Here is a 23,117-nt window from a genome sequence, read left to right on the forward strand (position 1 = left end):
TTCTTTCAGCACTGACAGTCTAGGGCTCCCTTCAACACTGATGTGAATTTCAGGTGCAACTCCATCTTGCCCAGCCTCACTGCAGCTCTGTCAACTTGGCTCAGGTGTGAAGTCCTGAAGAGCATCCTCTGTTATTGCTTCCTTTTGTTCCTGGTCCCTCCCCTTGGGGTCATGACTCTTCAGGCCCACCGATCAGACTCAGTTGTGCCTTCAGTTCCCCAGAGGATGTCATTGAAAATACAGAAAGTTAAAATTAAGCTCACCATGTTTAATGAGGCAGCATTTGGTGTGTTTCCTTCTGTTCTACTGAGAGTTGAGGACTCTAAGACTTTGGTACAGTACTGCTGACCCTCTTGTTCTCTCCAATGCCTCTTGCAGCTGGCTCCAGGATTTTCTCAACAATCTGCTTCAGCTCTTCATGTTTCTGCCCAAACTTCTTTCTCCTCAGGCCTGGCCATCAGATCCTTCTATATGATCACACAGCAAGGTGACTAATTTTTAAATATTTAAGGCCCCATAGGAACACTCTGACAGAGACTTCAACCCCTGGCCTAGGTTGTCCTACAATCCACAATTATCTCTTGGCAAATGGTATGAGGTTTGAAGAGAAAGGGCAGTTGATGACACAGCTATGATTTTACTCCAAGTAAACAGAATAACTAATAAAGTCGGTGAGCCTCTTTTTTCATTTAATTTTTATGTAAACACCCTACATGATTAGGAGAAAAGGTAAAGGGTTAAAAAAAAAGCAATGATTTGAGTTCATATTTCTTTTTTTTTAAATAAGTGCGTAGAGACCACACATCACTTTTTTTTTTTTTTTTTTTTTTTGGCTGCACTGGGTCTTTGTTGCTGCGCGCGGGCTTTTCTCTAGTTGCGGTGAGCGGGGGCTACTCTTCATTGCAGTGCGCAGGCTTCTCATTGCGGTGGCTTCTCTTGTTGCAGAGCACGGGCTCTAGGTGCCACAGACTCAGTAGTTGTGGCTCGCAGGCTCGGTAGTTGTAACTTGCAGGCTCTAGAGCGCAGGCTCAGTAGTTGTGGCGCACGGGCTTAATTGCTCAACGGCCTGTGGGATGTTCCCGGACCAGGGCTTGCACCCGTGTCCCCTGCATTAGCAGGCGGATTCTTAACCACTGCGCCACCAGAGAAGTCCTTGAATTCATATTTCTGGTAATTATTCATGAGCTAATAACTGAGAGATTGCTTAAGCTCCATAAACAAAGCACAGAAGGCCCAACAGCCCTGAGGGAGAAGGCGTGATGGAAAAATCCCCAGTGCCCACGCTGGCTTTGAACATAAAACCACTCTTCCACACCAAGTCAGTTCTTCTTTAGGACTATTCTGTCCATCTTTCTTCTAGGCAACTGTTTAGAGCTCTGAGCTCTCAAAAATCCAGACCTGGAATGTGGAATTCTTTACATAATACTGAGAAGAGCTGTCCAAAATGAAAAGCCAATTTAAAATGTAATAGGCTTTCTGCCTATTACTCAGAGTTAAGGGGAAAAAGCTAATTATAAATTATACACATTCTATCTGGGCAATACTAAGTCACTAGGACAGACTTTAGGAAAATTCCAGCTAAACCAGTTCATTCTTTGAAGCATTAGGTCAATTATGAACATACCAACCCTCAGCTTGAATAGCTGCATATTCAGAAAGAACAAAAACATCTTCTGAAAAGCCCCTGTACGTGGTCTGTTAAAGGGCTTATTTGATACGAAGTAAGTTGAGAGAGACGAAGCTCCCTAGCGAATCCTAGGACAGGCTAAAACAGCTTCCTTAATAATTTTGGTACCTTCTCCCATTTGCTTTAAAAATATATATATTTCCTATAAGCTTGCAGAGGCGGGAAAAAAGCAACTGAAAACAACACAAACAGGCTTTGTGAGCAAAGAGAATGCTTTGTAGGAGACACTTTAAGATGGCCTGTCACCTTGGCTCCAGGCTGGCCTGTTTCCCCACAGCCCTAAACCAGCCCCTGTGATCTGAATGCCATTTTCAAGGGAATCTGATTCCCTCTCACAAGCCTCTCTACTCCCCGCCCCTCATGGAGGTCACCTGCACTTCATCAGAAGGATGGGGTGACAGAGGTAAGAGAGACCACCGCACACCCCACAAAGGGTTAAGAACAGTGAAAGGGCCCCAGGACCCTGCTGTGTAAGCCAAGAGCAGAGGAAGGGCCGCTCCCTCTTTCTCCCTCCAAAGAGGCCAGAGCCAAATGGGATCTTCCTCCCTCAATCCCCAGGGAAGCAGCCCCCAAACCACAGCATATGAATAACCCCTTTATTAATAAAAAGGATGCAACACACAAACTCACTTTTTTCACCAGGAATCTCAACTACAGGACTATAGGGAAACCGGAATTATACCATTAATTTGAATTAACGCTTAAGCACCCATCGTGTAACAGGCACTTTTCTACGTTCTAGACCTCAGATACAGTCTTTTTATGGAGCTCACGTTCGGGAAGGGAAGAAGGACGATCATCAAATTAAAACACAGGTCCAGGGCTTCCCTGGTGGCGCGGTGGTTGAGAGTCCGCCTGCCGATGCAGGGGATGCGGGTTCGTGCCCCGGTCCGGGAAGATCCCACATGCCGCGGAGCAGCTGGGCCCATGAGCCATGGCCGCTGAGCCTGCGCGTCCGGAGCCTGTGCTCCGCAACGGGAGAGGCCACAACAGTGAGAGGCCCGCGTACCGCAAAAAAAAAAAAAAAAAAAAAAAAAAAGATGAAAAGACAACCCTCAGAATGGGAGAAAATATTTGCAAACGAATCAACGGACGAAGGATTAATCTCCAAAATATATAAACAGCTCATGCAGCTCAATATTAAAAAAACAAACAACCCAATCCAAAAATGGGCATAAGACCTAAATAGACATTTCTCCAAAGAAGCCATACAGATGGCCAAGAGGCACATGAAAAGCTGCTCAACATCTCTAATTATTAGAGAAATGCAAATTAAAACTAGAATGAGGTATCACCTCACACCGGTCAGAATGGCCATCATCAGAAAACCTACTAACAGCAAATGCTGAAGAGGGTGTAGAGAAAAGGGAACCCTCCTGCACTGTTGGTGGGAATGTAAACAGATACAGCCACTATGGAGAACAGTACGGAGGTTCCTTAAAAAACTAAAAATAGAATTACCATATGACCCAGCAATCCCACTACTGGGCATATACCCAGAGAAAACCACAATTCAAAAAGACACATGCGGGCTTCCCTGGTGGCACAGTGGTTTAGAGTCCGCCTGCCTATGCAGGGGACACGGGTTCATGCCCCGGTCCGGGAAGATCCATGGCCGCTGAGCCGCTGAGCCTGCGCAACCGGAGCCTGTGCTCCGCAACGGGAGAGGCCACAGCAGTGAGAGGCCCGCGTACCGCAAAAAAAAAAAAAAAAAAAAGACACATGCACCCCAATGTTCATTGCAGCACTGTTTACAATAGCCAGGTCATGCAAGCAACCTAAATGCCCATCAACAGATGAACGGATAAAGAATTTGTGGTACATATATACAATGGAATATTACTCAGCCATAAAAGAAGAACGAAATTGGGTCACTTGTAGAGACGTGGATGGATCTAGAGTCTGTCACACAGAGTGAAGTAAGTCAGAAAGAGAAAAACAAATATCGTATGTTAACGCATATATGTGGCATCTAGAAAAATGGTACAGATGAACCGGTTTGCAAGGCAGAAATAGAGACACAGATGTAGAGAACAAATGTATGGACACCAAGGGGGGAAAGTGGGGTAGGGCAGCGGGGGTGGTAGGATGAATTGGGAGGTTGGGATTGACATATATACACTATTAAGTATAAATTAGGTAACTAAGAAGAATCTGCTGTATAAAATAAATAAATAAAATTCAAAAAAAAATACTTAGAACAGGGCTTCGCTGGCGGCACAGTGGTTGAGAGTCCGCCTGCCAATGCAGGGGACACGGGTTCGTGCCCCGGTCCGGGAAGATCCCACATGCCGCGGAGCGGCTGGGCCTGTGAGCCATGGCCGCTCAGCCTGTGCATCCGGAGCCTGCGCTCCACAACGGGAGAGGTCACAACAGTGAGAGGCCGGCGTACCGCAAAAAAAAAAAACAAAAAAAAAAAACAAAAAAAAAAACTTAGAACCTCAGGCAATCAAAAATTTTACTATTAATCTGATTTTGTATCAAATCAAGGTATGTTTGTTTCCCCTTTTTTGGGCGGAAGAGCAGGAGGGAGGCTGCTGGACCAAATCATTTCCTTCCAAAATAAAAAGATGAAGGAATTCCTTGGTGGTCCAGTGGTTAGGACTCTGCACGCTTACTGCCGAGGGCCTGGGTTCAATCCCTGGTCAGGGAACTAAGATCCCAGAAGCTGCGTCACCCGGCCAAAATATAAAATAAATAAATAAACAAAATTTAAAACAAAAACAAAATAAAAAATGCAAGCGCAACAACACTAGGATCCTGGCCTGTCAGAAGACCAGGATATGAAGAGCACAAACCCTTTTGTCTATAATCAAGCCAAATACTAAAAAGTCCATCGGGAATCAGGGGATACTTAAGAAATAAAGATTGGATTTGGACATAAACACCAAATTGCTAAACCTAGCAAAGAAGCCGCCATTTGTAGTGAGATATGCTTTTGGAGGTGCACTTCTTAAGGGATTTAAAGAGAATTTCTGCACAAACTGAGATAAAATGTAGTTTTCCAAGCACCACCTGGTTCTAGTCTGAGATCACAGCAGCTCCTGAAGCTCAGTGTCAGTCTTCCTGCTCTGCCTTCCAAAGACCTCTGGCACCGGACTTGCAACATCTGAAACTGAGACAATACCACCCCCTCCCCGTTTACAAAGTTGTGTTGCTTTGGGCACAAAATTGTTTAACCTCTCCGCACCTCGGTTTCCTCAGCTGGAGGCAAAGAACGTGGCTGCCCTCGGCCGGGCTTTTACAAACGTTAACCGCGGTTGCGGCAGCATCGCACCTGGCATTACCGGAATTTGCTTAAGGTCGGAAAGTACCCCGCAAAGCCCCCGCGGGTCCTGGAGTGCTCAGAGTGGCTGTGCCGAGGATGCGAGGAGACACTGCCTCTTGCGAGGGCAGCTGAGAGGGGGATGCGGGCGGGCGGGGCGAGGTCCCCTGGTAACCCGCAGTCCACACCTTCAAAGATCACCCAGCGTCACTGCACATGGATTTTCGTGGAACTCAGTAGACGGGGCCAACTTTCTGAGGACGGAGGGGAGGGGGGCAGAGAGAAAAATAAAGCAGAGAACACCGGAGAAGGCAGGACCAGGAGGCAGAAAAAGACCCGCGGGAGGGAGCATAGAAGCGGCCGGAAGCGTGGAGTTAAGACCTCCGGCCAGCGGCGGCGCTGCGTGCTTCCTGCCCCCTGGAAGGCAGGACTCGGCGGCCTCACTCAGGTCCACAGTCTCCAGCACGCTCGGCGCCGTGGGTCCTTCCACACACGGGGCGCTGCAGCGGTGCTCATGTGCACCTCTTAGGGCCTTGAAATCCTTGCCAGGAACTCAGCCTAAACATGCGAGACGGAGGACACCGCACAGTGGCTTAAACCACAGCGGCTCGCGTCTGCGTGACCCTGCGCAGCGTGTTCTTCAACCTGCCTGGGCCTCCCCTGTTCGCCTGTCACCAGCTTCTCAGTTATCAGACTTTCCCAGAGAGTCAGCTGGGTCAGCCGGCCTCGGGGTCACCTGCAGTTGGCAGGCTGAGTTCCATCTCTCCAACACAGCCCTCCCCCGCCCCGTATACCACCTTTTGCACAACCCGCATTCAGCGGTAGCTGCTCCTTACTCACTTTGCTCTGCCCTAAATAAACAGGCCAGTTCCCAGAAATCAAAGGCAGCTAATGCCCTCTCTGTGTTTGACTTGGCTGCTCTGTGGGATTCCTTCCTGCTGCGCCTCATCCTTCCTGGAAGGGTTTCTTAGAAAATGTGTCTCCCCCTTATAAGGAATCCCTCCCCATGAAGGGGCTGGAATTTCCCTTCAAAAGACTTCAGTTGACTTTCTGAGTGGCTCCTAGCAGAGCTGACCAAAATCCGCTCAAGAGAGGAAGGGAGGGCTTGCCTGGTGGCGCAGTGGTTGAGAGTCCGCGTGCCGATGCAGGGGACGCGGGTTCGTGCCCCGGTCCGGGAGGATCCCACATGCCACGGAGCGGCTGGGCCCGTGAGCCATGGCCGCTGAGCCTGTGCTCCGCAACGGGAGAGGCCACAACAGTGAGAGGCCCGCGTACCAGAAAAAAAAAAAAAAAGAGAGAGAGAGGGAGGACAGAGAGAGGGAGGAGGGAGGGAGAAGAGGAATCCTAATTTGGCTTCCTCAAAGGGACTACTCTTCTCTTTAAAATATTTGTTGGAGGAAAAACTAGGACTACATCATATTCTAAGGGGGGAGAAGAAAGGATTTTGAGTTTGCCTGAGAACAGTAGAGCCATCTTTTTTCGACTATTAATATCAGATACATTAGGGACTTGTATGGGGTTTTCCCAAAAGCAAAATAATTTGGGAAACTGTCATGTAGATGAAAAAGAGAAAGTTTAGAGCATGAGTCTGAGTTACCTCATAGCCTGAAAGAACAGAAGGGCTTACACTGGATAGCCTTATGCCAAAGATGTCCCCACCTCGTGCTGGGGACACGAACAGCAACAATGAGTACTCTAATTTCTAGAGCAGTAAGTTATACTTGCAATGCCCAGCCTGCCTGTCCAGGGACAGAATGCACTCTCCCCTCCCAAGTACAGCACTCGAAGGGTTTATGAAGATCGGCTACATGTATGTTTGAAGACGTAGGAATTATACCTGAATTCAACTCAAAAAAATATGTGAGGGCAGGTCTATAATAAGCAGATGGAGTAGCGGGTAAGGCTTGTGGGGTCAGAATCCTTGGTGAGTCCAGTCTAACGGGACAAACTACCACAACACAAAGCAGCTCTGATCAGTGACCAGTAGCACTAACTCCAACCAAGCCCTCCATGGGAAACAGGAGCTGCTCATGTGCTCAGGCTAACAAAGTACCACACACAGGGTGACTTAGACAAGAGAAATTTATTCTCTCACAGCTTTGCCAGCCAGAAGTCCAAGATCAAGGCACTGGCGCTGCTAATGAAAGAGGGAAGCTGCCAAAAGTTGACTTGGGCAGTCCTGGCCACATTGCTCTGCTGAGAAATTGCTTTCAAGAAGACTTCTGGCAGATGTAGCAACACCACCTTATAATTTTCAAAGTGCTTCCACAGACAGCAGCCCAGTTCTGAGTATAAAGTACATTCCCCTTTGTTGCTTTTTTTCATATATCTTAATTTCTGCGGGACAGTTACTAACGGGTCACTTCTCCATTCAGCAGATGGATATTATACACTGCACTACTTCCCACATTACTTCCCTGCTGCCTTGCCCTGCTTGATTGGAAGTGGGGGAGAAAAATAAGTATATGGAACTTTATTCGTTCATTGTACTAAATCTAAAATCTAATTTTTAGAACACATTGTGAGTAGGTTTAATTTTGCCAGCTTCTAGAAGAGGGTACCAAAGCCCAGAGTGGTTAAGTGTTTTGCCTAAGGTCACACAGCTAGTAAGATCCCAGACTAGGACCCCTGGCTCCAGTCTGATGCTCTCTCCTTATACTCAGCTTGCTCCGATCTAAGACGGAGGTGTCAGCAACTCCAAGTTAGAAAAACTCAGATTAAGACTAAAGTAATTTACAATCACTGAATAAACCTATTAAGGGCAAGATGCTCAGCTAGGCACTGAGAGATGCCAAAGACACTAGTCTCTCTGCCCTTGAAGAGCTAACAATATAGTTTTTTTCTTTTTTAAGTCACAAATGAATAAAGACTTAAATAACACTTGATCATTTAAAGCAATAAAAAGACATGATAGGACTTCCCTGGTGATGCAGTGGTTAAGAATCTGCCTCCCAATGCAGGGGACACGGGTTCGAACCCGGGCCCGGGGAAGATCCCACATGCCGCAGAGCAACTAAGTCCGTGCGCCACAACTACTGAGCCTGTGCTCTAGAGCCCGCAAGCCACAACTACTGAGCCCACGTGCCACAACTACTGAGCCCACGTGCCACAACTACTGAAGCCCACACTCTTAGAGCCCGTGCTCCGCAACAAGAGAACCCACGACAACGAGAAGCCCGTGCACCACAACGAAGAGCAGCCCCCACTCGCCACAGCTAGAGAAAGCCCGCGTGCAGCAAGGAAGACCAAATGCAGCCAAAAAAACCAGGACAGACACCCTTCTATATTTACAGAGAGAGAGAAGAGTGCACACTGCCTAGTTGAAGAATCCCTTCAATAGAAGTTAAAAGAAGTTGGGCCTCCCTGGTGGCGCAAGTGGTTGAGAGTCCGCCTGCCGATGCAGGGGATACGGGTTCGTGCCCCGGTCTGGGAGGATCCCATATGCCGCGGAGCGGCTGGGCCCGTGAGCCATGGCCGCTGAGCCTGCGCGTCCGGAGCCTGTGCTCCGCAACGGGGGAGGCCACAACAGTGAGAGGCCCGCATACCGCAAAAAAAAAAAAAAAAAAAAAAAAAGAAGTAGCCAACTGGGTTTATCACCTAATCTCAGTCACATCCTGACCAACAAAACACACCAATAAGGGTCTGCAAATAAAAGCAATTTATTGGGTGAGCAATTTTACACTCATGAGCTTTTTGTTGACAAGTGTGAGATTTCCACTCCATTACCCTTGTAGGCTCAATCAATCCAGGCATTCTTGTCTGCCCAGGGTGAGGAAATAAACACAGCGACACAGATGCCATAGCTCATTCTCTGGAATGTGTCATCCTGACTCAACTCTGAGCTCCTCAATGTCCTGCTTTGGCGAGATGAGGACCAAACCAGGTTCAACAAGCGTTTACTACAAGGACCCAAGGACCAAGTATATCTAAGATCCCCACCCATAGGAAGCTCTCTTCCTCCACAACACCTTGCTGAGTCCCACAGGGATGAACAAGCCAGTTGTTCTCCCGCTTTGAGAGGAACTTAGAAAAGGGGGTGCAGGTGAGGGCAGACCAGAAGCCCCAGCCACAAAAACGAAAATTTGCACAGAATAATGTCTGACCTTTGGAAACTGCTTTTAATCAGGGGTTCTTGGTCTTCTTTGTCCATCAGAAACTTGTAGGGAACCTTTTAAAAATATTGATACCTGGGTTCCAGGCCCTGAGATGATGATTCAAATTGGCCTAACGGGAGGGACCAGGCATTCAACTTTTAGGGCTGCCCAGGTGATTCAGTCATACTGAGGGCTGAAACTGCTGTACACTCAATAGCAGGAACTTAAGATAAAATTAAGAGCTAGCCAGTTTAACAGATAATACATGCCAACAATTGTTTGAAGAAGGTAATTTCCAAGTATATTTAGGAAAGGCAGCACCAAGAGCCAGCCTGCAATCATTAAGAGGAAATCATGTCAAACTAACCTCAAGTGTTCTCTTTGTAGGGTTTCAGAACAACTACCCAGTAGATAAGAGACCTCTGAACTCCCGACCTCTCCTGATACCTGTGTCAAGTTCACCCACTGCCCACGGTGTTCATTAGCAGATTGGCCATAACCTGGAGGACAGTCCCAGGACCTGTCCTTTCTCAAGTAAAGACAACAAAAGTTTTCAAAGCACTTTCTACAGGCAACAATGAGACGTTGAACTCTGACATCAACAAAATAAATGAACTTAAAACCAGATAAAATAGACATTTGTATGGGGATGCACTGTGAAGTCAGTTGACCATGGGTCCAATACATCTCGACTGTATGCGTTGCTGATGACGCCCAAATTTTATCTCCAGCTCAGACCTCTTCTGTGAGCCCTTGACTCATGACCTGCTCAACCTCTCCCACGTGTACCAGGCATCTCAAACTCCTGGTCTTCTCCAACCCATTCCTCTTGCATGCTTCAGCATTTCATTTAATGGTGACTCCATCCTTGCAGGTGCTCGGGCCAAATCCACAGAGGTAACCTTGAAAGTCACTTCCGCTCAAGTCCCACCATCAAAGCCAACCAGGTCTCCCACAGCTCCACCTTTAAATAAGCTCTTCCGTGAACCCAGCTACTCACCACTGCCACTCCTTCCATCCTGGTCAAAGCCACTATCATCTCTGGCCTGAACTACTGTGAAAGCTCCTGCCAGTCTCCCCATTTCTGCCCATAACTTTCCTTAGTCGACTTCCAGTACAGCTGCCAGAAGTGATCTTACTAAATCCTGAGCAAATCATGTCACACCTCTTCTCAAAACTTTTCAGTAGACTCCATCCACGCAGAGTAAGGCCCAAGTCCTCCAACGGCCAACGGAGTCCCCATCATCTCTTGTCTTACACTTGTCCTTCCCCCGAATGTGCACAGCTCACTCCATCGCCTCCTCCAGGTCATCTCTCTGGAGTGTTGTCTTCTCTGTGAAGCTCCCCCTGGCCCCCCTAAAACTGTCACCTCCCATCCCCACACACACTCCTGATCCCTTTCCCCGCCTTATCATTCTCTCTTCTCAGCACTCATAACCATCTGACATACTGTATGTTACTTATTCACCTTTTCTAGAGCTTAAGTTACATGAAGGCAGGGACTGTTACCTCTTTTGCTCACTACTATATCCCAAACATCTAGAACAGGGCAGCAAACATTTTCTGTAAAGAGCTAGATCATAAACCTTTTAGGCTTTGCAGGTCACAGTCTCTGTTGCAACTTCGCATCTGTTGCAACATTCATGCTCATGAATGAGCATTGCTGTGTTTCAATAAAACTTCATTTACAAAAGCAGACAGCTGGACTTGACCTGTGGGTCATAGTTTGCCAACACGTGGTCTAGAACATAACCTGGAACACATCAAGCACGCAAATTATTTGTTATATTGTCTAAGTAATTAGTTAAAACACTACCTCTGATCAGATCAAACCTGTCCAGTTCCAGATGCCACATGAGAATAAAGATGTTGATACTAAAGAGCATTCAGGGGCTTCCCTGGTGGCGCAGTCGTTAAGAATCCGCCTGCCAATGCAGGGGACACGGGTTCGAGCCCTGGTCCGGGAAGATCCCACATGCGGCGGAGCAACTAAGCCCGTGCTCCACAACTACTGAGCCTGCGCTCTGGAGCCCATGAGTCACAACTACTGAGCCCACGTGCCACAACTAGGGAAGCCCGCACACCTAGAGCCCATGCTCCACAACAAGAGAAGCCACCACAGTGAGAAGCCCGCACACCACAACAAAGAGTAGCCCCCGCTCGCCACAACCAGAGAAAGCCCGCACACAGCAACGAAGACCCAATGCAGCCAAAGATAGATAAATAAATAAATAAATTTATTTTAAAAAGAAACCTTAGTAAAGAGCATTCAGTTCAACCAGATGGAAGAGGGCCTGAAAACCCTGCCACTTAAAAAGGCAGCATGGGGGCTTCCCTGGTGGCACAGTGGTTAAGAATCCACCTGGCAATGCAGGAGACAGGGGTTTGAGCCCTGGTCCGGGAAGATCCCACATGCCGTGGATCAACTAAGTCCATGCGCCACAACTACTGAGCCTGCACTCTAGAGCCTGCGAGCCACAACTACTAAAGCCCGTGTGCCACAACTACTGAAGCCCGCGCTCCTAGAGCCCGTACTCCACAACAAGAGAAGCCACCACAGTGAGAAGCCCGCGCGCCGCAACGAAGAGTAGACCCCACTCGTCACAACTAGAGAAAGCCTGCGTGCAGCAACGAAGACCCAACGCAGGCAGAGATAAATTAATTAAATTAATTTTTTTAAAAAAAGGCAGCATGGAAACTGGAGACAGCTCTCTGAAAAGATTTAATGGGTCCGTAAAGCCCATCTCCGAATACCAGAAGGCCCCCATACGAAGATGGGGAGTCCAATTCCTGCGTTGACCAAAAAACATAAAAGGAGACACAGATGGGTACAAATTGGTCAGAAAGAAAACTGGCTCAATACACCATACTCTGTTATTTTAATATGAAGACATAAGAGCAGTAAATTTCCCCACTGCACAATGTCTGGAAGAGATTCCTGTATTCAGTATGGACTAGAAGCTCTCTCCCTTCCAACCCTCTGATCTCATAACATTGGAAGGAGGGCAGACAGGAGCTGGTTTCGGGAAAAGACCAGCTGGGGACTAGCCACATGAAGAGATCAGCACATAAGTGGCCAAGAAACCAGGAAATGGAATAAGAAGCGAAGTCAGAAACCACAGACGGGCTACAGATGTCCGTCAGGAGAACAAGGCGAGGGGAAAGGATCAGAGAAGTCTGCAAGCCGTCAGGGATGAAACAGGGGAGGGGTGTGACCTTGAAGAACCGCAAACACCACCAGACGGGAGAGGGGGGCACCCACACACTTCTTTCTATTCTCAGGACAAACTACCACCTTCTGCAGAATTCTGTGTCCCGCGTGCGCCCGTCTCCTGCCTGGGACAATTCCCCTCCTCCCCCGTCCAACCGCTCCTCAAAACCCTGCATCCGTCAGTACACACCTCCTTCACACCCTCCTGCAGCACACACCATCTGGGAAATAGACCGTGTCAACTTACAAACGAAAAAGTTAGCTTCCAACCGCTAACAAGAAGGTGGCATGGCTATCTTTTCATATTTGTTTACTGCTTGCTCTCTGCCAGACACTGTTCTAAATGTTTCACCAGCGTTTGGTTCATTTAATGCTCTCCACAACCCTGTGAGGTGTGTACGATGGTCAGGTAAGTTGCAGAGGTCAGATCTATACCCAGGCAATCTGGCTTCAGATGGGGCACTGCTCCACCGAACCCGACCTGGATGAGGACTCAGTGTTGTATAAATGGGCCTCTGGCAGTGGTGCTGGGAGAACAACATGGGCATCGGGCTGCTGTCCCGCATTTATTCCCACAGCCCCGGTAACGCAACGGCTCGCTCAGCGGCAGCTGCCTTTCAGCAGGCAGGAGCCCAGGCCTGGCGCTGATGGCCCTGCAAAGGCAGGACAGCTGTAAGGTTGGCCTCAACTCATCAGACAAGTCCAGCTGTGTAAGAAATGAGGAGCGATGAGGCTCAGAAACGAGATTCTGAAGGATCCTTGAAGGCCATGCTAAAGATTTATTTACTCTTTTTTTTTTTAATAAATGTATTTATTTATTCATTTATTTAATTTTTGGCTGCATTGGGTCTTCGTTGCTGCACGCGGGCTTTCTCTAGTTGCAGGGAGCGGGGGCTACTCTTTGTTGCGGGGCGCAGGCTTCTCATTGTGGTGGCTTCTCTTGTTGCAGAGCACAGGCTCTAGGCGCGCAGGCTTCAGTAGTTGTGGCACACGGGCTTCAGTAGTTGTGGCTCACGGGCTCTAGAGTACAGGCTCAGTAGTTGTGGCGCACGGGCTTAGTTGCTCCGTAGCATGCGGAATCTTCCCGGACCAGGGCTCAAACCCGTGTCCCCTGCATTGGCAGGCAGATTCTTAACCACTGCACCATCAGGGAAGTCCAAGAATTACTCTTGAGAGCAGGAGGAAGGAGATTTTTAAGCAGGGGGATGGCATGGATTTGTTTTAGGGGAAAGAATGGTAGCAGGAGGACCCGTGGGGGAGACGTGAAGCCAAGACTGTTGGGTGAGGACGGAACGGGACAGGGAGGGACACAAGTTCCAGAAGGGTGGCATCTCTGTGGCCCCCTGTCCTGTGAATTCCACACATCCACACTCAGGAAACAGCTGCAGAATGAATGAATGAATGAATGAATGACTCCAAAGGCATGTCTAAAGTTGAATCAACAGTATCTGATGCCAGCAAATGAGGCTGAAGAAGTCAAGGGGAACTGACAGGTTGATGCCTTCAGAGCTGGAGGAATAAGGATGCCAACAACCCAGTCAGCAATTCAGGCAGCAACATAACAAACAGAACATAGGAAAACATGCTCCAGATGCATGCCTATGTAAACAGCATATTCAGTCACTAACATGAGTTTTAACTGTCAGCATATTCATTTATTATTCACCCAACCTGTGGGAGCTAAAGCCAGGCTGACAGGACAATGAGCACTGCCAGCCTCCGGGGTGTCCTGGGGATGTGGGTGGAGGCCCAGCTGGGGCCTTCAGACCTCCCAGCTATGAGGCTCCTCTCTGGACCTGGATTTCCTCATTCATAGGATGCCTGCATCACTGACTTATAGGAATGTCTGAGGGTTAAATGAGACATTAAAAATAAAAACAGGGACTTCCCTGGTGGCGCAGTGGTTAAGAGTCCACCTGCTAATGCAGGGGACGCAGGTTCAATCCCTGGTCCGGGAAGATGCCACATGCCACAGAGCAACTAAGCCCGTGCGCCACAACTACTGAGCCTGTGCCACAGCTACTGAAGCTCATGTGCCTAGAGCCCGGGCTCTGCAATAATAGAAGCTACCGCAATGAGAAGCCCACGCACTGAAAGGAAGAGCAAGCCAGCGGGCAGCAACGAAGACCCAATGCAGCCAAAAATAAATAAATAAAATTTTTTAAAAAGTAAAAACAATGAGCAAGATTCTGAGCCCAGAGGAAGCATTCAATAGGTGTTAGTGGTTATGTGTATTTTTATCTAAATGGTTCCATCTCTGAGGACTAACTGCATTTAAGTGCTGTGAATAAACTTAAAATGCAGGTCCCTTCCACACCTACCAGAATCAGAATACCTTGAGGCAGGGAGGGAAAGAGCCCTACATCTGCATTTTTAACAGCACATCAGAAAATACTGCTGAAAATGGGAAAACATGAGTTAACAGCTGAAGTATTCAGTTTACCCCCTGCCATTTTCAGTTATCAGTAGGTATTTACCTAACATAAAGAGATCTTAAAAGGAATAATCTTTGAACGGACCTAAAAGTTACCTTCCTGTCTTCAGGCATCCCCTGGCCCCAACAACCTGAGGCCATAACTCTGGACTGGGTCAGATGCATTAGGATTATCTCCAGCCTCCCAATTTTAAGCCATGGGAGGCTGAGATTCACTTGCATGTAGCTACATAGAACTTCAGGGCCGAAGATAAGACCCGAGTCCATCCAAACCTAAGTCCAGACCTTCCCACTGCATTACAGGTATTCACCTTCATTTTATCCATGGTGGACACAGAAACACAGAAAACACTTACAAGGGCTTATCTCACACAAAGAGGAAACCCATGGAAACAGCCTCATGGTAAGAGGGACAGGGTTCCCTGGATCCATCAAAAAGTTACAGGCAAGATTTAGGATGAAGGTGTTCCACACCCCACGTAGCAGACATAGCCTGGGGGACAGACAGGGAAGGGTAAAAAAAATTAACAAACAGAAACGTCAATTAAATAGTTGGGAGACCAGGAGGGGGAGCTCTCACGCCTGCAAAACTATCAGAGCCCAAAGGCAAGCAGACAGACTCCTTTCCTGCCAAGGACTCAGGCAATGAAAAGCTGTGGGGCTTCCTGGTGGCACGGTGGTTAAGAATCCGCCTGCCAACACAGGGGACACGGGTTCAAGCCCCGGTCCAGGAAGATCCCACATGCCACGGAACAACTAAGCCCGTGTGTCACAACTACTGAACCTGTGCTCTAGAGCCCGCGAGCCACAACTACTGAGCCCACGTGCTGCAACCAGTGAAGTCCGCGTGCCTAGAGCCCGTACTCCGCAACAAGGGAAGCCACCGCAATGAGAAGCCTGCGCCACAACGAAGAGTAGCCCCCACTCGCCGCAACTAGAGAAAGCCCGCCCACAGCAACAAAGACCCAAAGCAGCCAAAATAAATAAATTTATTTTTTAAAAAAGGAGAAAGAAAAGCCATGGACTCTGCTTACGACAACAGCCCTCACAACTCTTTTCCCCTCTATAAGAGTTCTCCTTCCCCTGCCCTTTGGAGACGTACACATGGCTCACCATGGCTGCAGACCCTGAATTGCAACTCTCTGCTGATCCCAAATAAACCCACATTTGCTGGAGAAATATCTGACATCGACAAAGGGAAGGGAGTCAACACATTGGGGGACCCCTGGAAGACTCAGAAAGGCAAATTATCCACGTGACACATCTGAATGGACACTAGTTGATACCTCTCAGGCTGAGCAGATGAGGACTATAAAGACCCCAAAAATCAAGAAGATACTATAGGAAGTAAACGTAAATTTGTTACACTGTGCATTTCACTGTAAGGACTTAGTAGTAAATTTTAATACACCTTTAGGGTGTTCATCTTCCATGGTGCTGGGGTTATTGTATAAAATTGCCAAAACGAATCAAACTAAACACCTAAGAAAGGGGAACAAACCAAAGTCAGAGAAAGAGCCCTGGAAAGCTCACCCAGCCTGCATCGACAACATGTGGATTTCTGACTGCTGACAAAGAGCACCAAGACTCTAACAAGTAGTGGTATGAAAATGGTGCAAAGAATCCTAGTTTGGAATTACACATTTCTGTGCATTCACGATCAGCATTTACTGAGGGCCTAACAGGACCAACCTCCCTAAACATCTCAGCACTCAGCCAGCTCACATCCCCCTTCATTCATCAGCTTCTCTGACAAGAGTCTCCAGAGAGTCTCTCTGGACACCAGTGGCTGTTTCCACAACAGCACTCCCTTTGCAAGGTGACAGTTCACCAGCTGAGACGTGGTCAGCGTCGGGGGAGCTACAATTTAACCACTGCCTGATGGGCCAAGTGCATCTGGCCCAAGACACTGTTCAACCCTCACCTCTGGGGACAGGTCCCGCACTACCCCCCAAACTGCTGGCCTCTGGGACGAGGGTGGGAGAGAAGTACAGAGCACACCCCAGAGGCCTGCAGTGCAGGACAGCGGGAACAGGACCAGGAAGAGTCTCAGCAGACTGGACACGGTTCATAATTTATGCCACTTATTTCCAATAATGGGGATGAGCAGGAATCATTCAATAAACCACGATAGGAAGATGGATTGTTTCAGAAAAAAATGGGGCCTATCTTATATCTAACACTAAGAGAAATTCTAGCTGGCTTTATTGTTAGAAATGAAACAAGAAGTAAAATGCTTACAGAGATTTAGATGATACTGGGTTTTAGAAAAGGTATTACAAAAGCAACAGGAGAAACCAAAAAGAAAAGTTTGATATATTTAATGATATGTAATTTAAAACCTCTAAGCTAAATTAAGAGAAATGAGAATCTGGAAAATTATAAGCACTATTACAAGTTATTTCAAAGATATAAATACCTCATAGGAAAAAATCTATTAATACACAAAATAAATGGTCAATAGACACCAAAAAAAAGGTTCCATTTCTGCAAATCAAATAAATTCAAATTAAAACTGTTTGATATTGGGGGACTTCCCTGGCGGTCCAGTGGTTAACGCTCCGCGCTTCCAATGCAGGGGGCGCGGGTTCCATCGCTGGTCGGGGAACTAAGATCCCACATGCCTCGTGGCGTAGCCAAAAAAAAAAAGCAAACAAACAAACAGAAAAAACGAGTTTGATATTATTTTTAACTTTAGACCCAGAAAAATGTAATTCACGTACTCAAAGCTGACAATGAAATGAGCTCACAAACAGCTATTAAGAGGGCAAATTGGCCCAAACCTGATGGAAAACAATGTAGCCTTTCACTGGTTATTTTACTTCTGAGAATATAGAAAAAGGAAAGATGCACCAAAATACAAGGTCATGGATATATATCACATCATAATTAGCAATATAACTGTGCTAGACAAAAGTGAAAGACTGCATAAACTGCAATTAAATACCATGTTTTAATACCATGCTTATTTAATGCCGTAAGTAAATGTTAACCATAGAAAATTAAGAAGGGTTCAGGATTCAAAACTATTTCCTTTTATAGAAAAGATGAATGTGGGCACGAGGTGTGCATAAAGATTTCTAGGAGAAAGACTAAGAAACAACCAAAATATCATCAAGTGTACTTGGCTAATAGAAACCATCCTTATTCTTTTCGTCTTGCTCTATAGTTTTAAATTTTACAGAAATAGAAAAATTTATATTATTTTCTAAAATCCACAAAAATTATCAATAGCCATAGTGTATGACCCCTTAGATCCTACGTGCGCAGACTGTGCTGTGGAAACACTAAACCCCAGATGAAATTTAAGAAGCACATACCCAATGAGAAGATGAAAACTTGACTTTTCTCTACAAGGTGGGCCTTCTCTTTGGGCGGAACTTCCTGGCTGGGCTCATTTCAGCTTTCCCGTGGCAGCCAAGTTGGGGACACAAGGAAATCACTAAGGTACCTCAGACTTTGAATACAGGATGGCAATCACGGTCAACAACTAACTTCGCAAAGTCTGGACCCTGCGCCCCCCTTCTTTCTTACTTTGGCCGCGTGGCATACGGGATCTTAGTTCCTGGACCAGGGATCAAACCCGTGCCCCTTGCAGTGGAAAAGCGGGGTCTTAACCACTGGACTGCCAGGGAAGTCCTGGACTCCTTTTTAAAAGTTAATACTGAAGTAACAATGCCAATGGGAGAAGTGACTTAAAGCTGTAGCCAGCATCAACCTTCCATCAGAATCACCTGGAGTGCTTATGCAAGAGGGAAGAGATATGGGAACATATGTATATGTATAACTGATTCACTTTGTTATAAAGCAGAAACTAACACACCATTGTAAAGCAATTATACTCCAATAAAGATGTTTAAAAAAAAAAGAATCACCTGGAGTGCTTGTTTAAACCCCATCCCAAGAGTTTCTAATTTTACAGAACTGGCCTAGAATGAGTGCAGCGGAATTTGCATTTCTAACAAATGCCCAGGTGATGAGAATGCTGAGTACCATACTTTGAGAACAGTCGCCCTTTAGCTTGTTTATAGAGATGTATCCCATACCATGACCTCCAACAGCTGCTAAGAACTTCCCTTGAGAAACTCCTGCCAACAAGAACAAAGATGTGTTTGCAATCGCCTTCTCTGTGTGTTTACCAACGAGTATACAGACAGAAGCAGCTCAGAACTGCAGTTACATACACAGGGAACACAGGCTTAGAAGACAGACTGCCTAGTTTATGGCCCCTCTCCACCACTTACTAGCTGCGTGATGGTAGACAACTTATTCAAACTCTCTGCTTCAGTGCCTTCAGCTGTAAAATAAGAGATAATAATAGGTCCTTGCCCTCCAGTAGGAAAACTGGAAACGGGTGCCTACCAAAATCAGTGAGAAGTCCTCACCTTCCCATTTCCATTCTCATACATTTTCAAAGTCCACCAACAGAACGGGCTTGGAGAGTTCCTTGCCCTGCCTGAAGTTACTGTAACCACACCCATGTTTCTTCTTCTAGGCCCCTCTTGAGCCTGAAAGGCCACCAAATGGCCAAGAGACGTAGCTACACAAACTGAATACACCACCATCAAAACAAGCATAGGAGCTCCCATCCCCGGGGGATGCCCTAGGCTGTCCCATTAAAAACAGGAAATAGAATATATGGGAAAGATGAATGGGTTAGGGTCCTGACACAAAAGATCTAATCATCAAGCAAGTGTGACTGAAGTCCAGAGGTTGAAGTTAGTAGTCCCAGCTACTAGATGGAAAACTTCAGTTAAGAGCTTCTCTCTGAGCCGTTTTTCATTGGTGTTTCCTCTCAACTTAAGGATTCTTTTAGTGGTTTCAAGACCATAGGACTCCTGGGCAGATCACCTGCACCAAGACCACAGAACACTTCTCGGAAGGCTAGAGACCTGGATAAGACCCCACAGACTTCAGGGACCCCATCCCCAGAGTGGTCCTCAAAGGTGGAAGTGTAAAGATTCCCAATAGGGAAAGGGCTGGTCAAATACACACTCCAGCCGTGGCTGTGAGTCCCAGGCAAAAGCAAAACGTGTTCTCGAATAGTGTCCCCCGTTCATTAAATACAAATTAAGAGTGTTTTTTAATCCACTAGAAATTTGCCTTAACTACGTACCAGGACACTGAGAGACGCACACGGAGAGAGGGAGGGAGGGAGACAGGGTCACAGACACAGAGGGAGCCCGGAGGAGTTGGAACGCTGCCGTCACAGAAGACATAAGGAGTACGGTGAAAGGTGGGCACATTGTTGGAAGACGGCGACTGGTCCAGGGCACTAATCACATAAAGGAAGCTGTTCATAAGCTGCCTGCTTACGAAAAAAAGAAACAAGGGTGCAGTTCAGAGGTGGAGTCGGGGGGTGGGGAGGGTGCAGTCCCTCCTCCCGCGGGCGGCCGGTTCCCCGCGGGCAGCCTCGGGTCTCAGCCTCCCCGCCGCCTGCTCCCGCCGCTCCCGGGAACTGGAAGCTGGCGGGGCAGCGAGCGGAAAGACAGGGACACCCGGCGCCGCCGCCGCCTCCAGGTCCCAATGACCGGCCCTCTTCCCCGCCGCCGCGCGCAGGCGGGTACCAGGCGGCTAGTGCGGGGCGGCCCCGCCGGCAGCAAGCCGCCCAGCGGCCTGGGCGCCAGCGGGAAGCGCTTGCTCGCCGCAGAGCCCTGCCCCTGAAAGGCGACAGGCGCCGGCCCGCGGCGGCAAGGGGTGTCACGGCTCAGGCGGGGCGCTCACCAGAACAACACGCGCGAGCAGAGGTTCGCGTCCTGCAGCGGGTTGGGCTTCACCTCCGGGTACACCGGCAGCATCTTGCAGGCCAGGACGGGCGCTGGCCGGGGTGGCGCTGCTCCGGCGTGGGCGCCGCTCCCGCTGCTCCTGGAGGCGTCGGCTGGGATGCTGGACCTCAGGCTGCCGCGCGGATCCGCGCTCCGGGAGCCAGAGAACCACTCGCTTCCGGGAGCGGAGCGCTTGTGGCCCTCCGGGTCCCCGCCCCCCAGGCCGCGCCGCCTCCCGGGGCCGCCTGGAGGAAGCCGGCAACGCGCTGCTGCCGGCTCCCTGGGAGCCTAGAGCTACAGGCCGCGTGCGGGGGCGGCGGCACAAAAGGTTGGCCGCGCGGACGCAGTAGGGAGCCTGGCGAAGGTGTGAGGCAAGGCCGCCGGCGCCTTTGGATGGAGGCGGGTAGGCCGAGCGCAGGGAACACCGGGCTCCGCGCCTAGGCGGCCACGTGCTGGCACCTGGCTGCAAACTCTGCCGTAGTTCTTGCTCCCAGCCCAGGCACCCACCCAGAAGGTGGAGAGGGGAGGCGCCATATCTGCCCGCCTCTGCTGCTCAGAAACGCCCCCTCGGCAGCCGCTTTCCGAACGCCGGGAGAAAGCGGGCAGAAGGCGTTAGCAGTCTGCCCTCTGGGCCCCCTGCCCACATCCTGACCAAACTAGAGTCCTGGGGGAGGGTCTCCAACCTGCGGCCGAGCATTTGACCACGGACAACAGCAGGGTTTAGCACAGATTATGTTCGTAAGAGCTGCAAGAGCTAGAGAAAAGTAACATAGGGCTAGAACTCAAATGATTTGGGAAGATGACTGCATGTTGCCACTGGGGACAGGCTTTTAGCATCTCACAGTGCTGCACTGTGCGAGGGACCTCTGTGAGCTTTTTGCTGCCCTCTTAGATGAGGAAAGGGGAATATGGGGAGAGAGAGACTGCCTTATGATTTCTTTTGTCATGTGCTCAGATCCTAGTGGAGTAACAGTGACATATGTTTACAAAACACGGTTGTTCGAATTGCTGGGGATCTGATCTCACTTTTAACTCTAACAATGTCCTATTTAAGAAGGCGTTATTATCCCTATTTCACAGGTGAAAAAGATGAGGCTTAAGGACGGAACTTGACCAAGATCTTAAAAATCAATAAATGATGAATTCTGATTTGGACTCAAGCGAGAGTCCAGCATGGTCTGGAGGATGGACAGTGTGTGTGGAAAGTACCTAGAATACACCTTGAGTGAATCAATGACTGGAGGACTGAATGAACAAAATCTTGGGCTCCCACTCTTAAGTGTTGAGTTATTTGTGTGGCTATCTTACCAGCTCAGCAGTTTCTCATCCCTTCTACCCTAAATGAGGGAAGATCAAAGTTCTTGGTGCTTATAACAAGATCACTTTGATAATTTCCCATGTACCTTGGCTAAAATGGTGTTATTAATAATGGCTTTTAACACAACATTGTAAATCAACTATACTTCAATTTTTTTTAAAAATGGCTTTTAGCTTCAGTTATGCAAGATGAATAAATCTGTAACTAAGCACAACCCTGTGGGGTCCTTCTGGGCGCAAAAGCCTGTCTTTTCCCCCTCCTTTCTTACTTGCAGGATAAATACTTCAGCCTCCTAGACCTCCCTGTTGCAAAGAGCAGATTCAAATAGTTGCTAATCATGGAAGTAAGAGACTGCAGAAACAAAGGAGGAACAATCAAGAAACTATAGTGCAGTGATTAAAGCAGGATCCTGGTTCCTCCTCAATGAATATACATAAAAATATCTTTGAGTTCTTCTGCAGGAAATAAAGCCCCCGCCCAGGTGGAGGATGGTCACTTCAGGCTGAGCACAGGATTCCTGGAACACCACCCTGTTACCTCACAGCAACCAATCTGAAGAGATTCACACACCCTGCAGCCCTCACCCCAAATTTTGCCTATAAAAATGTCTCCCCAAAACCACCTGGGAGTGTGCGGTCTCTGAGCATGAACCAACCATCTCTGCCTATGAATCAATTTTTTCAGTTTCCATTAAACAACCATCTCCGTATTGTAATGGCACTTGTCGATCCATTTGGGTGTTTTATTGCATTTTCCTGCATTGTTTAAAATAAATACATGGAAGATGGAGAAAATAGTATGCTAATTTAATAAAGCAATTAATGCAAATATGGAGAGAGTATGAAGTAGACCAAAGGAGGCACCTCTTCAGTCTGGTTTGGATGCATATTGGAAGTAAGCTGGTTGATTTTATGGTCAATTTTGAAGGAAGGGAAAGGAATTTTTTTGAATCTGTGAAATGCCTATAGCAGCTTTATTCATAACTGCCAAAATTTGGAAGTAACCAAGAATCCTTCAGTAGGTGAATGGATAAACTGACCCATCCAGACAATGGAATATTATTCAGCACAAAGAAGAAATGAGCTACCAAACCAAGAAACGACGTGGAGTAAGCTTAATGCTTACTACTAAGCGAAAGAAGCCAGCCTGAAAAGGCTGCATACTGTATAAAGCTAGCTATACGACAAAAAGGCAAAACTATGGAGTCAATAAAAAGATCAGTGGCTGCCAGAGGGTGGAGGTGGGAGTGAGGGATGAACTGGTGGAGCACAGAGGATTTCTGGACAATGAAAATACTTTGTACGATACCATAATGATGGAAACGTCATTATAAATATTTCCAA

The 23,117-nt window shown here is 47.8% G+C and overlaps 1 protein-coding gene and 1 non-coding gene across 6 annotated transcripts in view; one reads left to right on the forward strand and one right to left on the reverse strand.

The window, feature by feature from the left end:
• The window catches only part of ABCC4 (ATP binding cassette subfamily C member 4), a 216,277-nt gene extending 195,424 nt beyond the window's left edge, over positions 1-20,853 (reverse strand). For 2 of the 5 annotated variants that reach the window (XM_060079793.1, XM_060079790.1), the window contains exons 1-2: positions 20,416-20,852; positions 19,808-19,999 (exon numbers count right to left, since the gene is read on the reverse strand). In XM_060079793.1, the coding sequence (XP_059935776.1) occupies positions 19,808-19,999; positions 20,416-20,489 (266 nt within the window). In that variant the 5' untranslated portion in view covers positions 20,490-20,852. Of the gene's footprint in view, positions 1-19,807; positions 20,000-20,415 lie in introns of all 5 variants that reach the window. The other 3 variants (XM_060079794.1, XM_060079792.1, XM_060079791.1) reach the window with 2 other exon arrangements.
• On the forward strand, positions 4,268-4,340 carry TRNAK-CUU (transfer RNA lysine (anticodon CUU)). The gene has a single exon. It is a non-coding gene; the product is annotated as a tRNA-Lys (tRNA).
• Positions 20,854-23,117: the final 2,264 nt, after the last annotated feature.

The sequence above is a fragment of the Mesoplodon densirostris genome, chromosome 17 (assembly GCF_025265405.1).
Source record: "Mesoplodon densirostris isolate mMesDen1 chromosome 17, mMesDen1 primary haplotype, whole genome shotgun sequence".
Classification (NCBI taxonomy): Eukaryota; Metazoa; Chordata; class Mammalia; order Artiodactyla; family Ziphiidae; genus Mesoplodon; species Mesoplodon densirostris.